This window comes from Lithobates pipiens, unplaced genomic scaffold, assembly GCF_037356315.1.
Source record: "Lithobates pipiens isolate NorthernLeopardFrog02 unplaced genomic scaffold, aLitPip1_a1.2 Scaffold_44, whole genome shotgun sequence".
Classification (NCBI taxonomy): Eukaryota; Metazoa; Chordata; class Amphibia; order Anura; family Ranidae; genus Lithobates; species Lithobates pipiens.
In genome coordinates, this window is record NW_027507870.1 from 3,830,968 (window position 1) to 3,843,803 (window position 12,836).

The window sequence follows — 12,836 nt, forward strand, 5'->3', positions numbered from 1 at the left end:
AGCTCTTTTACTAGCGAAGGAGCTCGGCTATCTTCTTCGCCGCCGCCCTCTTCTTCCGACTTCGGGGGTCTTGTCCTCCTCTTCGGGGGTCTTGTCCCCCACTTCGGTTCTTCTTGCCGGGCCTCCGCGCCTTCTTCTAGCTCTTTTACAAGCGGTGGCCCGGTCTTCTGTCGCCGCTGTCTTCTGGCCTTCTGTTCTCTTCTTGAGCTGTTGCCTCGTCGATGTCTCTGGTCACAATGACAGGCACGCGGCGCGCGGCGACATATATAGGGACATCACCGGATGATGTCCCCGCCCATTATGATGTCACAGTCCCAGAGGATGCTTCTCCAAAGCACCCCCCCATGTTGAGGGCACATGGCCTGGTACGGCTCGGGGGGGGCGCTTGCTCATCCCCACCCCCTTTCCTGGCCAGCCGGGTAGCGTGCTCGGATAAGGGTCTGATATGGACCTAGAGGGGGACCCCCACAGCGTTTTTTCGGCGTAGGGATTCCCCCTTTAAGTCCATACCAGGTGACGGAGCCAGCGACGCTTCCTTCGCTGGTCCCGGCTACCTGGAGCCACGCTCAAAATGAGCGGACTTTTCTCCGGGAGGGAAAAGTACGTTCATTTCAAAAGTATGGCGGACTGGCACACATGCGGCCGTATTGTACGCGCCGCGTACACACGAGCGGATTTTCTTGGATGATTTTTCAGACGGAATTTCCGATCAAGCTTGGCTTGCACACACACGGCCACACAAGTTTTTGCAACCAAAAAATTTAGAACCTGCTCTCAATCTTTTCTGCCAGCAAAAACCCAATGGAGCATACACACGGTCGCATTTTCAGACGAAAGGCTCTCATCGGTCTTTTTCTGGCCGAATTTCCAATCGTGTGTACAGGAGCGGAAAGATGAGTAAGGCCGCGTACACACGCGCGGACTGTTGGCCCAACCTTGTCCGCTGAACAGTGTTTGGGCGGACAGTCCGCTCGTGTGTACGCGGCCTAAGTCGCAATGCTGGATGAATTCCCGGGGGGGGGGGGGGGGGGTTACTCTATCTGAGACAAGTCAACAACAGGAGTCTGAAGAGGAGTCAGAGGAGGATGGTGCCGGGGCGAATGAGGAGGAGCAAGAAGAGCATGCTTTAAACCTTTCTGGGACCCCTGTTGTTGTGCGTGGATGGGGAGAGGAGAATGAAGAGGACGACATTATCCTGGATGATGAGTAGGAGCCAGGCCACCACACCGCTTCCACTTTAGTGCAAATGGGGGCCTTCATGCTCCAGTGTTTTAATAGGGACCCCCGTATAAAAAGCATAAGGGTCAAGGACCAGGACTGGGTGGCAACTTAGACCCCCGGTACAAACACAAAATGGCGGAAATGTTACCGCCGTCACAGAGGGCTGTCAGAATGCAGCACTTCCAGGCCTTGCTTCGAGAAATGCTGCATTCTGCTTTTGCGTGCGCTGGCAGAGGAGCAATTCCCACTCCCAGAGAAGGAGTTGCGGGTACCAATCCAACAGTGCCTGCAAGAAGAGGCCGGTTTGAAGATGCGTTGGTGACTTCAGATATGAGGTCATTCTTTCAGCCGACCCATCGACAGGTGTCATCCGGATGCAGCATCAGGGAACGCCTAGACCGTCAGGTGTCCGACTACATCGGGTTAACGGCCGATGTGGACGCTCTGAGGAATGATGAACCCCTGGACTTCTGGGTGGGCAGGCTTGACCTCTGGCCAGAGCTTGCACAATTTACAATGGAACTGTTGGCTTGCCCCTCATCCAGTGTCCTGTGCGAAAGGACGTTCAGCGCAGCAGAGGGGATCGTGACCGATAAGCGTACTCGCCTAGCTCACGACAGTGTTGACTACCTCACATTTCTAAAAATGAATGAGGCATGGATCTCGGAGGAATTCAACACATGTGACCATTAGACCATGTATATGCATAACTCTATAAACGATTTATTTAATCGAGCACACGGACCTTTTTTCTACCTTTGGCTCACTTCCTTGTACAGAAAAAGCACACCGTACTACATGCCCGTACCTTCCTGTTTGAAGAGGTTGAGCGATGTCATATTTTTTGGGTCCCTCAGCGAGTTGCTGGTATCAGTGCTGCTGTCAGTGCTCTCTATCTCGGTGCTGGTGTCAGTGCTCTCTATCTTGGTGCTGGTGTGTAGTCAGTGCTCTCTATCTCGGTGCTGGTGTCAGTGCTCTCTATTACGGTGCTGGTGTCAGTGCTCTCAATCTCTGTGCTGTTGTCAGTGCTCTATATCACGGTGCTGGTGTCAGTGCTCTCTATCTCTGTGCTGGTGTTAGTGCTCTATATCACGGTGCTGGTGTCAGTGCTCTCTGTCTCGGTGCTGGTGTCAGTGCTCTCTATCTCGGTGCTGGTGTCAGTGCTCTATATCACGGTGCTGGTGTCAGTGCTCTCTATCTCGGTGCTGGTGTCAGTGCTCTCTATTACGGTGCTGGTGTCAGTGCTCTCTATCTCTGTGCTGGTGTCAGTGCTCAGTCTATCACGGTGCTGGTGTCAGTGTTCTATCTCAGTGCTGGTGTCAGTGAGGGCGATAGCAGCGGAGAAGCCAATCAGCAGGCAGTGCCAGCACCATGGCTGAGGATCAGCACTGGACTGGCACCTTCGGACCACCGCAGTGGAGCCCTGCATTGGTGGGGGTAAGGGCCAGGCAGAGGGAGGGGGCTCAAGCACAGGTTGGCACACTGGGACACTGGCACAGGACTGCGCTGCCCTGACTGTGGCACTGATCATCTCCTGCACCCCCTTCATAGCCTGGCCTGACCTTGCCTCTCCTCCATGGCCTTCATGCGCTCCTGAATTGTCAAAATTTCACAGATAAAAAAGAATGCTTGTCGTTGTCGATCCCAGATTCACTTCATACATGTGTTATGTCATTGGCTATGTGGTGGGACTATGTGTGCACAGCTAGTAATTATTTTGTGGCTGAAAATATGACTTGTAGGTTTTTAAGGTGCGCCTGCCATTAAAGTCAATGGGGTCCGCCGCAAACTTTGCAGTTGGCGAAATTTTGGCCGCGTTCGCGGTTCGCTTTCGCGAAACGTCCCATCGGAAGTTCGTCCATCACTAAAAATGAACCCCCGATCAATCTTCTCTCTGTTGGAGGGACTGTGGGGAGGTGGGTACCCATGCACATATATGGTGGCAGTGTCCTCTAATTCAATCGTATTGGAGGGAAGTAGTGGATTGGATAAAGAAAATTGGTGGATATGTAACGGAACTGGATCCCTGGCAATGCCTGTTTCATGTAACAGGGATACAGAGGAAGAAATATAGAAAAGCTATCACACCATTCTCGCTGAATGCAGCAAAGAAATTAATCCCGAAACAATGGAAGTCTAAAGATACCCCAACAATAAAAGATTGGTTTAGGGAGATAGATAAAATTAGATGTATGGAAGAAGTAATACACTTGCAAAATAATTCAGAACTAAAATATGTTAATACTTGGAAGTGTTGGTTGGAATTTAGACAAACTCAGGATTATTTGAACTACATCGGGAGTAACTAGATGTCTTGCGGTTTTCCATCTCTGGTTCCAACCGGTTTTGTTTTTTAGGTTTCTGGCACATCACTAAGGAGAAATATAAAGTTTTCTTGATCATACATAACGGGACACAGGAGCTTCATTACATAGTGGGTTATATAGGCATCTCTGGTGATTGGACACTGGTTAACCCCCAATTAAGGAGAATTCCTCCCCTTTATAACCCCTCCCATATGGGAGGCACCTCAGTTTTTTTGCCAGTGTCTAAGGTGGTTGGTTTTCTATGCTTTATCCTCTGGAGGAAAGTTTCACCAAGAAATGGGGGGTCCCATCCGTCGATGTGGCTGTTTCTTGTGTGAATAGAAACCTGACCCGTCCTTTGGATAATGCTCAGGTATTTAAGGATCCAACTGATAAGAAGCTGGAAACATTATTGAAAGCCTCCTTTTCCATGACTGGCGCTGTAGTGCAACCTACAGTCGCAGCCGTGGGGTTGTGTCAGTTCCTCAAGGAACAGGTTATGCAGATGCTTGGCCTCCTTCCCAGTGAGGAAGTGGAGAATTATGCAGAAATACCTCAAATTCTGTGTTTTATGATTGATGCGATTTTGGATTCTGTCCAACAAGCATCTCGTTTGTCTCTCCTGTTGGTACACATGCGAAGGGCCCTATGGCTAAAAAATTGGGCAGCTGAGCTATCATGCAAGAAGCATTTGATTGGGTTCCCGTTTAAGGGGGAATGTTTATTTGGAGAAGAATTGGACAAATTTGTCCAAAAAATTTCAGGGGGTAAATCTACTCTCCTTCCAAGCAAAAAGAGCAAATGTCCATCATTTAGGCGTTCTCTTTCTCCCGGAGCATCAAGCTCTAAGCAGTGGCGATGGCCTTCCCAACCTCCCTCTACAGGAAAGGCTCAAGGCCGGGCCCAGGGGCAGAAAAAGACTTGGGGGCAAAAGCCTGCCAAGCAGAGCCCAAAAGCTTCCTTGTGAAGGGGCGCCCCCACTCGGCCGAGTGGGGGGAAGGGTCCTGCAGTTTGTGGAAGAGATCCAGGACAAGTGGGTGGTCTCCTCGGTATCTCTGGGCTACAAGCTAGAGTTTCAGGAGATTCCACCTTCTCTCTTCCTAAGATCAAGGATCCCCAGGGATCCAGTAAAGCAAAGACCGCTATTTCTGGCCTTAGATCACTTACTATCCCAGGGGGTGATAGTGGAATTGGACCCAAAAGAACAGGGTTCAGGCTTTTACTCGAATCTCTTCACCATTCCAAAGCCAAATGGAGGTGTCAGACCTATCCTGGATCTGAAGGATCTGAACTGGTTTTTACGCATCCGGTCCTTCCGAATGCAGTCAATATGCTCTGTGGTCTCCTCCCTGCAAGGGGGAGAGTTTATGGCATCAATAGACATCAAGGATGCATATCTTCATGTGGCAATATTTCCCGTACACCAAAAGTATCTAAGCTAAGGTTTGCGGTAGATCGGCGCCATTTTCCAATCCTTGGATCTTCCTATGCGTCTATCCCCAGGGACACGCAAGAGTCTCGTTTGGTGGTTACAAACCGAGAATCTGCTGAAAGGCAAAACTTTTCTTCCTCTTCCATGGAAGATTATAACTACAGATGCCAGCCTGACAGGCTGGGGAGCAGTGTTGGAGGAGACGTGCTCGCAGGGGAAATGGTCTGCGATCGAGAAGCTATTGTCCATAAATGTCTTGGAGATCCGGGCAGTTTATATGGCTCTCATAAACTGGTCTTACAGACTACGGTTCAGTCCGACAATGCCACAGCAGTGGCCTATATCAATCACCAGGGTGGCACCAGGAGTTTGGTTGCACAAAGAGAGGTGAATCGCATACTTGTCTGGGCAGAAAAGCATGTTCCATGTCTTTATGCAGTCTTCAATCCAGGAGTGGAAAATTGGCAGGTGGATTTTCTGAGCCGCCAGCAGTTGTGCCCAGGAGAATGGGCTCTGCACCCCGACGTGTTTCAGAACATATGTCACAGGTGGGGTACTCCAGGCGTAGATCTGTTTGCATCCAGATTAAACAGAAAACTGGACAAATTTGTGTCAAGGACAAGAGATACACTTGCTCAGGGGTCAGATGCTCTGACAGTTCCCTGGGATCAGTACAATCTGATCTATGCCTTCCCACCGTACCCGCTTCTGTCGCGGTTCCTGGGAAGAGTCAAGAGGAAAACAAAGTCGGTTCTTTTGGTGGCCCCGGCTTGGCCCAGGCGACCGTGGTACGCAGAGATCATGAAGTTGGCAGTAGGCAGGCCATGGATCCTCCCTCTCCAGCCAGATCTGCTCTCGCAGGGTCCAATTTACCATCCTGCTTTACACAGTCTGAGTTTGACGGTTTGGCTGCTGAGACCCACATTCTGAGAGACCGTGGGCTTTCGGGGCCGGTCCTTTCTACTCTGGTCAATGCCAGAAAGCCGGCCTCCAGGCTTATTTACTACAAAATCTGGAGGGCATATGTTTCCTGGTGTGAACCCAGGGGATGGCATCCTAGAAAGTATGTCACTAGCAGGATCTTGGCTTTCCTCCAGTCAGGCCTAGAAATTAATTTGTCCGTAAGCACTATCAAGGTGCAGATTTCGGCCTTGTCAATGTTTTTCCAGAAGCCACTTGCATCACATTCCCTGGTGCGGGCTTTCATCCAGGGGACTATGCGGATAAGACCGCCAGTCAAACCTCCGGTATGCCCATGGGATCTGAATTTGGTTCTCTCGGCTTTGCAGGGGCAACCATTTGAACCTTTGCATCTGGCTTCATTAGTTCTTTTGACTAAAAAATTGGTTTTCTTGATAGCCATTTCCTCGACTAGAAGAGTGTCAGAACTAGCAGCTCTCTCCAGCAAAGAGCCATATCTAATTGTTCATAAGGACCGGGTAGTAATGCGTCCTAATAGGTCCTTTCTGCCTAAGGTGGTTTCAGGGTTCCATTTGAATCAGGATGTAATCCTACCATCCTTTTTTCCGGACCCACAGTCCGCAGAAGAAGAATCTTTGCACACTTTGGATGTGGTAAGGGCAATCAGTATCTATCTCCAGGCAACTGCTCAGATAAGAAAAACTGATTGCTTATTTATTTTGCCGGAAGGCCCTAGGAAGGGACAGGCAGCGTCAAAATCCACTGTCTCAAGGGGAAGATCCCTCCTTTTCAAGTGAAAGCGCACTCTACTAGGGCTGTAAGTGCTTCTTGGGCAGTGCATCACCAGGCCTCCCTGGCTCAGATCTGTAAGGCTGCGACTTGGTCATCAGTCCACACATTCACCAGATTCTATCAGGTGGATGTCAGAGGGCAAGAGGATATCGCCTTTGGGCGCAGTGTACTGCAGGCTGCAGTTTAGATCCTCCGGTCCATGGCGGTCTATAATTATGATCTGTGTCTCCCTCCCCTCAATCTGAGCATTGCTTTGGGACATCCCACTATGTAATGAAGCTCCTGGGTCCCGTGATGTATGATCAAGAAAATAGGATTTTTATATACAGCTTACCTGTAAAATCCTTTTCTTGAAAGTACATCACGGGACACAGGGCTCACGCCCCTCTTGGGTTTTACGTGGTTTCTTATTGCTTTGCTACAAAACTGAGGTGCCTCCCATATGGGAGGGGTTGTATAGGGGAGGAATTCTCCTTAATTGGGGTCAACCAGTGTCCAATCACCAGAGGTGCCTATATAACCCACTATGTAATGAGCTCCTGTGTCCCGTGATGTACTCTCAAGAAAAGGATTTTACAGGTAAGCTGTATATAAAAATCCTATTTTTTTAGGCACATTATGAAGGAGAAACACATAGTCGGTGGTGAGTTGCGACTCCCACCTCTTCATAACTATAAGGGTGTTTTTCCCTTGTTTGTGTTTTGCTGTGTTTTTTTTATTTTTTTATATCACTTGTATAAATAAGAATCACTTTTTAATAAAATAGAAGGGTTTTTTTTTCTCTCCACATAGTAACACAGGAAGGATGTGGGTAGTGCCCCCCCCTTTTTCCTCCACCCCCCCCCCCCTTTTTTTCTCCTTTTCTTTTTGTTTTTTCTTCTTTCCCTTCCTTTTTTTTTCTTTTTCTTTCTTTCTTCCCACTTGCATAAAAAATAATCACTTAGGGATTTATCAAAATAGAAACAGGGGATTTTCTACCACATAGTACCACGGTGGGGGGGGGGGGGGGGGTGGATTGTGCCCCCCCCACCTTTTCTCCCCCTTTCATAATTTTTTTTATTTTATTTATTTTTTCCTCCTCTTTCTTTCTGAAGAGGAAGTCACTATATCACATACAAAGTGAAAGACACACTATATGGGCTTACGCAAATTTGATGATGGGGAAACAACTGGGGGGGGGACTGGGGGCAATTCAATTATTTAAGAGAGGGAAAGGGGGGGGAGGGGAGAGGAAGAGGGAAGAGAGAGGGGAAAAAGAAGAATAAGTAAAATATTGTTAAAATAAGTGAGTAGGTGTAATGAATTATACTAGGAAGTGGAGGAGAGATGGTGGATAATTTCGGAATTCTTTGAAAAGCATATTGAGACTGATTCATGTGTTGTGCTGACTGTGGTCTTTTTGTGTTCTTTTTATTTTTTTGTTTCTTTTGTTGTTTATTTGTTATTTATATATATGCATAAGTACTGTATATGGATGTCTATATATAAGAATTTGTAATAATGTGGAATGTTTTTTTATATATGTGAGAAAAAATGTATTAATAAAAATAATTGAAAACAAATAGAAGATGGAATTCACCCAGGCCGATTAGTTGTTCTCATAGGGAACCAGATGATGAGCTGGGTGTATACAACATCCGAAGAAATGTGACCTCCAAAGTAAGATAAGATTAGTTACTCTTACCGGAACCAGTGGACCTGGATATCAGCGACACCAGGTCAGTCAGGCATGGATATCCAGATCAGCAGATCCACCGGAACAATCCAAGGGGTCCAAGGAGGTCCAGAGATCTCTCAAAGGGGTCTCAATGGTAACGACAGCCACTAAGCCATTAGTGACCATATGGAAAGGCCAAACAAACTCACATCCTGGGAGGTATGCAAAGAAAAGCAAGGGGCTTCCAAAGGTGGGTCTTTTATTCATAAATCCAGCATACAGAGTAAAATGTGATCACAAGTAAAAGCAATATGGGGAGCAGTGAAACCAAAGACTGACGCGTTTCGTCCTACTAGAACATCTACTGGGGCATCAGATGGTATACACCCAGCTCGTCATCTGTTTCCCTATAAGAACAACTATTCGGCCTGGGTGAATTACACCTTCTGCTTGGACCGACCTACTCGGAACTTATTTTTTGTTCTTTTATCTACACATATGGGACTCAGGATGTTATAGATTTGAGTTTTGTACAGTTTTTTTTATTATCACTGTTTTTTCACTATTGGCGCTACATTTTCACACACCTCTACTTTACAAATCTTTGTCACATTCTTATGTAGCAGCTCCACATATTGTTTTTTTTCTCATCGGTTAGCGCAATAATTATCTACACTTTTTGCAAATAAAAACACCTTTTGAGAAGTATTTTATTGAAAAAAAAATCAAAAAACGGATCCTTGCTAACCCCCCCCCCCCACACACACACACAGACACACATCTTTGGCATTTGAAGACCAATTCACTCTATACACCCCCTCTCACGCAAATTACGTCAGGATATTTCCCAGTGTAATTCATTCCTGTCCAAAAGCCTTTGTCTTTCAGACGCCTAGGCCCCCCCCCCCCCCCCCGGGACTCCGGCTCAGTTTAGGGTGCCTTCCCCCTCCATTTTCTATCGCCCTTATTAGCTATAGGTGTGGTTATCTTAAGTATTCACCCCTGTTCATAGGCTGTTTCAATAATCGCTAACTTATGCCGCGTACACACGAGCGAATTGTCCGGCGTACTTAGTCCGCCGAATCGCATTTCAGCGGATAATTCGATCTTGTGTGGGCTTCAGCGGACTTTTCCAGCGTAAAGTCCGGCGGACTTAGAAAGTAGTTTTGCACTCCAATCTTTCCGTCGGACTTGGGTTTCAGCGGACAATATGTTTGTGAGTATGCTAGTCCGGCGGACTAAGAATGACGCATGCTCAGTAGCAAGTACGAAAAAAGGAAGCTATTGGCTACTGGCTATTGAACTTCCTTTTTCTAGTCCCGTCGTACGTGCTGTACGTCATCGCGCTAGCAAACGCCGGACTTTCCGTGTGTCCGTGTGTGGCCAAGTCCGTTCGGTAGAAAGTCCGCCGGACTATCCGCCCGGATTGTTTGCCGGACTAAGTACGCCGGACAATTCGCTCGTGTGTACGCGGCATAACTTGGCAAGACTCTTTTGGAATAGCATTCCATCCCTGTGTAATCTGCATGTTATTGGCTTTGGCCCTCTGGGTAATTTCTCCTCCTTTCACATGTACCTGTATTAGTTCATTAAAATTCTTTGTGGGGGGGAAAAAAAAATCCATCATTCTCATGTCACCCGTGACAATCGTGATAAACAAGGTCCACCAACCTGTCAAGAGAAAAAAAAAAAACACCAACTGGTGGATGCATCTCATCTCATCACTACACTCACCATGTATGTCAGCTCTCGTCCTCTCCACTAAACTGTAAAGAAAGGGGTGGGGGGTATACCTGGTGATCTCAATCAACAAATACGGCCGTTCCCAAAAAATGGCCATGTGACTATAGCCGATCGATGATGTCAATATTAAATCCTGCCCCTACACCCACATGGCCATATTTGGTCAGTGATGTCAGCGCCATCCCTGCCCCCTCTTTTGTTTACATGGCTGGCAATTCCCGGGCCAGAAAATGATTGAGGACTGTTGATGTCCCTGACTGCTAAGGACATGGCTGGTGCCGGCACCTGCTGCTTCCTTAACAACCACTGACAGAAGGAAAAAATGAAGCTATCATATATATATATATATATATATATATATATATATATATATATATATATATATATACAGTGGCTATGCAAAAAAAAACAAAAAAACCCTACGCTATACAATGTTCATCTCCTGCCCAATCAGATAAAAGCCCGAATCAGCAAAGGGCTATCTCAGATAGATAATCTGTCCTATTCTATGATTTGTGGTTTTAAGGGAAAGGAGAGATGGCCTACAAAATGTTAGTTGTTGATCTGGTAGAGTGACTTTAAGGGCCGGTTCACACAGGGGGCGACGCGAGGCGACGCGACTTGCCTCGCCGCGACCTGCCGCGACCTCAGCGGCGACTTGCAAATGACTTCTGTATAGAAGTCAATGCAAGTCGCCCCGAGGTCGCCCAAAAGTAGTACAGGAACCTTTTTTCTGAGTCGGAGCGACTCGAGTCGCTCCTCTTAGAACGGTTCCATTGTACAGAACGGGGGCGACTTGTCAGGTCACGGCACGGCAAGTCGTGTCGCCTCGTGTCGCCCCCTGTGTGAACCGGCCCTAAGGGGAACTAAAAAGTAATGTGTGGTGGAGCTTTGTTCTAATATTTTAAGGTAACGGAACCAGCGATTCTTTCTACAATGAGGGTGATGATGAAGAAGATTATAAAGATGATGAAGATGAAAACAATGAGGATGATACTCCTACTACTTCTGCTGGTGATGCTGTTGGAGGCCACGGGGACGTTTCTTCTACTACTTCTGCTGGTGATGCTGTTGGAGGCCACGGGGACGTTTCTTCTACTACTTCTGCTGGTGATGCTGTTGGAGGCCACGGGGACGTTTCTTCTACTACTTCTGCTGGTGATGCTGTTGGAGGCCACGGGGACGTTTCTTCTACTACTTCTGCTGGTGATGCTGTTGGAGGCCACGAGGACGTTGCTCCTACTACTGATGCTGATGGAAACAATAAGGAATTTAGGTGAGAAGTGGTTGCAATCCAACATTCCCGTAGGGCAGTTAGACCAATGAAGCTGAAAATGGAGTTAGAGGATGCAGGGCAAATGTATTAAAATATTTAATTGTACCACACATTTACAGTGCCCTCCATACTGAGCCTCTGTTGCCACAGCTGGCTATGCTCTGTTGGTGGTGGGGGTTGGTTATCCTCCAATGCTCATAGTTACATAGTTAGTAAGGTTGAATAAAGACACCAGTCCATCCAGTTCAACCTGAGTGTCTACAATTGTCCCTATCCCTGTACATTACACACTCACATCAGTCCCTACCCTCAAGGAGCCACAATCCAAGGTCCCCATTCATATACTAGGGTCAATTTTGGACAGAAATCAATTAACCTACCTGCATGTCTTTGGAGTGTGGGAGGAAACCGCAGTACCCGGAGGAAACCCACGCAGGCACAGGGAGAACATGCAAACTCCAGGCAGGTAGTGTCGTGGTTGGGATTTGAACCAGCGACCCTTCTTATTGCTAGGCAAGAGTGCTAACCACTACACCACTGTGCCGCCCTACTACTCATGCATGATCTTGCATCAAGACACAGGTTTGTAAGCCCAATTCCTTTTAATAAAGATATGCTTTTAGTGGAATTATGCTATGTAGTCCTTATCTCCCTTCATAAATACTGAGCAGATAAGGGGTCCTACATTAATAATGAGTAGAAAAGGGGTACTAACACTAATACTGAGAAGATAGGGCATCTTTCATAAATGAGTGGATAAGGGGTCCGTCATACATAAATAATTAGTAGAAAAGGGGTAATAGCCCTTGTACACACGGGTTGGACATTCCAACAACAAAATCCATCTGATTTTGTCCGAAACTTGTGTTGCATACACGCGGTCGGACAAAGTTGTCGGAAAATCCGATAGTTCGTAACGTGATGACGTTATTTAGTTACGACGGGACTACGTTCAGGCTAGTAGCCAATAGCTCTGGTCTAGGAATTTGATCTGAGCATGCGTGTCACTTTGTCCGATCGGAAATTCTCTACAAACGGATCATGTTGTCGGAAAAATTTTATATCCAGCTCTCAAACTTTGTCGGTCGGACGTTTTCCGGCGGAAAAAGTCAGATGGAGCCCACACGCGGTCGGATTATCCGACAACACGGTCCGATCGGACATTTTCCGTCGAAATGTCCAACCGTTTTGTACAAGGGCTTACACTAACGCCCCGTACACACGATCGGACTTTCAGACAACAAAACCGTGAACTTTTGTTCGAAGGTTGTTGGCTCCATCTTGTCTTGCATACACACGGTCACACAAATGTTGGCCAACAATTACGAACGTAGTGACGTACAAGATGTGCTCTGTGGTTTTTCAGATCTTTTGCGCCACCCTTTGGGCTCCTTCTGCTAATTTTCATGTTAGTAGAAGTTTGGTGAGTGTTGATTCGCGCTTTTCTTTTTGCATTTTTCATTTAGCGCTATTATTATTATTATTATT

The 12,836-nt window shown here is 47.1% G+C and overlaps 1 protein-coding gene across 2 annotated transcripts in view; it reads left to right on the forward strand.

The window, feature by feature from the left end:
* LOC143956894 (uncharacterized) overlaps positions 1-12,836 on the forward strand; it is a 94,414-nt gene that overhangs the window by 37,906 nt on the left and 43,672 nt on the right. For both annotated transcript variants that reach the window (XM_077467062.1, XM_077467063.1), the window contains one exon: positions 10,982-11,348. In XM_077467062.1, coding sequence (XP_077323188.1) covers positions 10,982-11,348 — 367 coding nt within the window. The remainder of the gene's footprint in view (positions 1-10,981; positions 11,349-12,836) is intronic.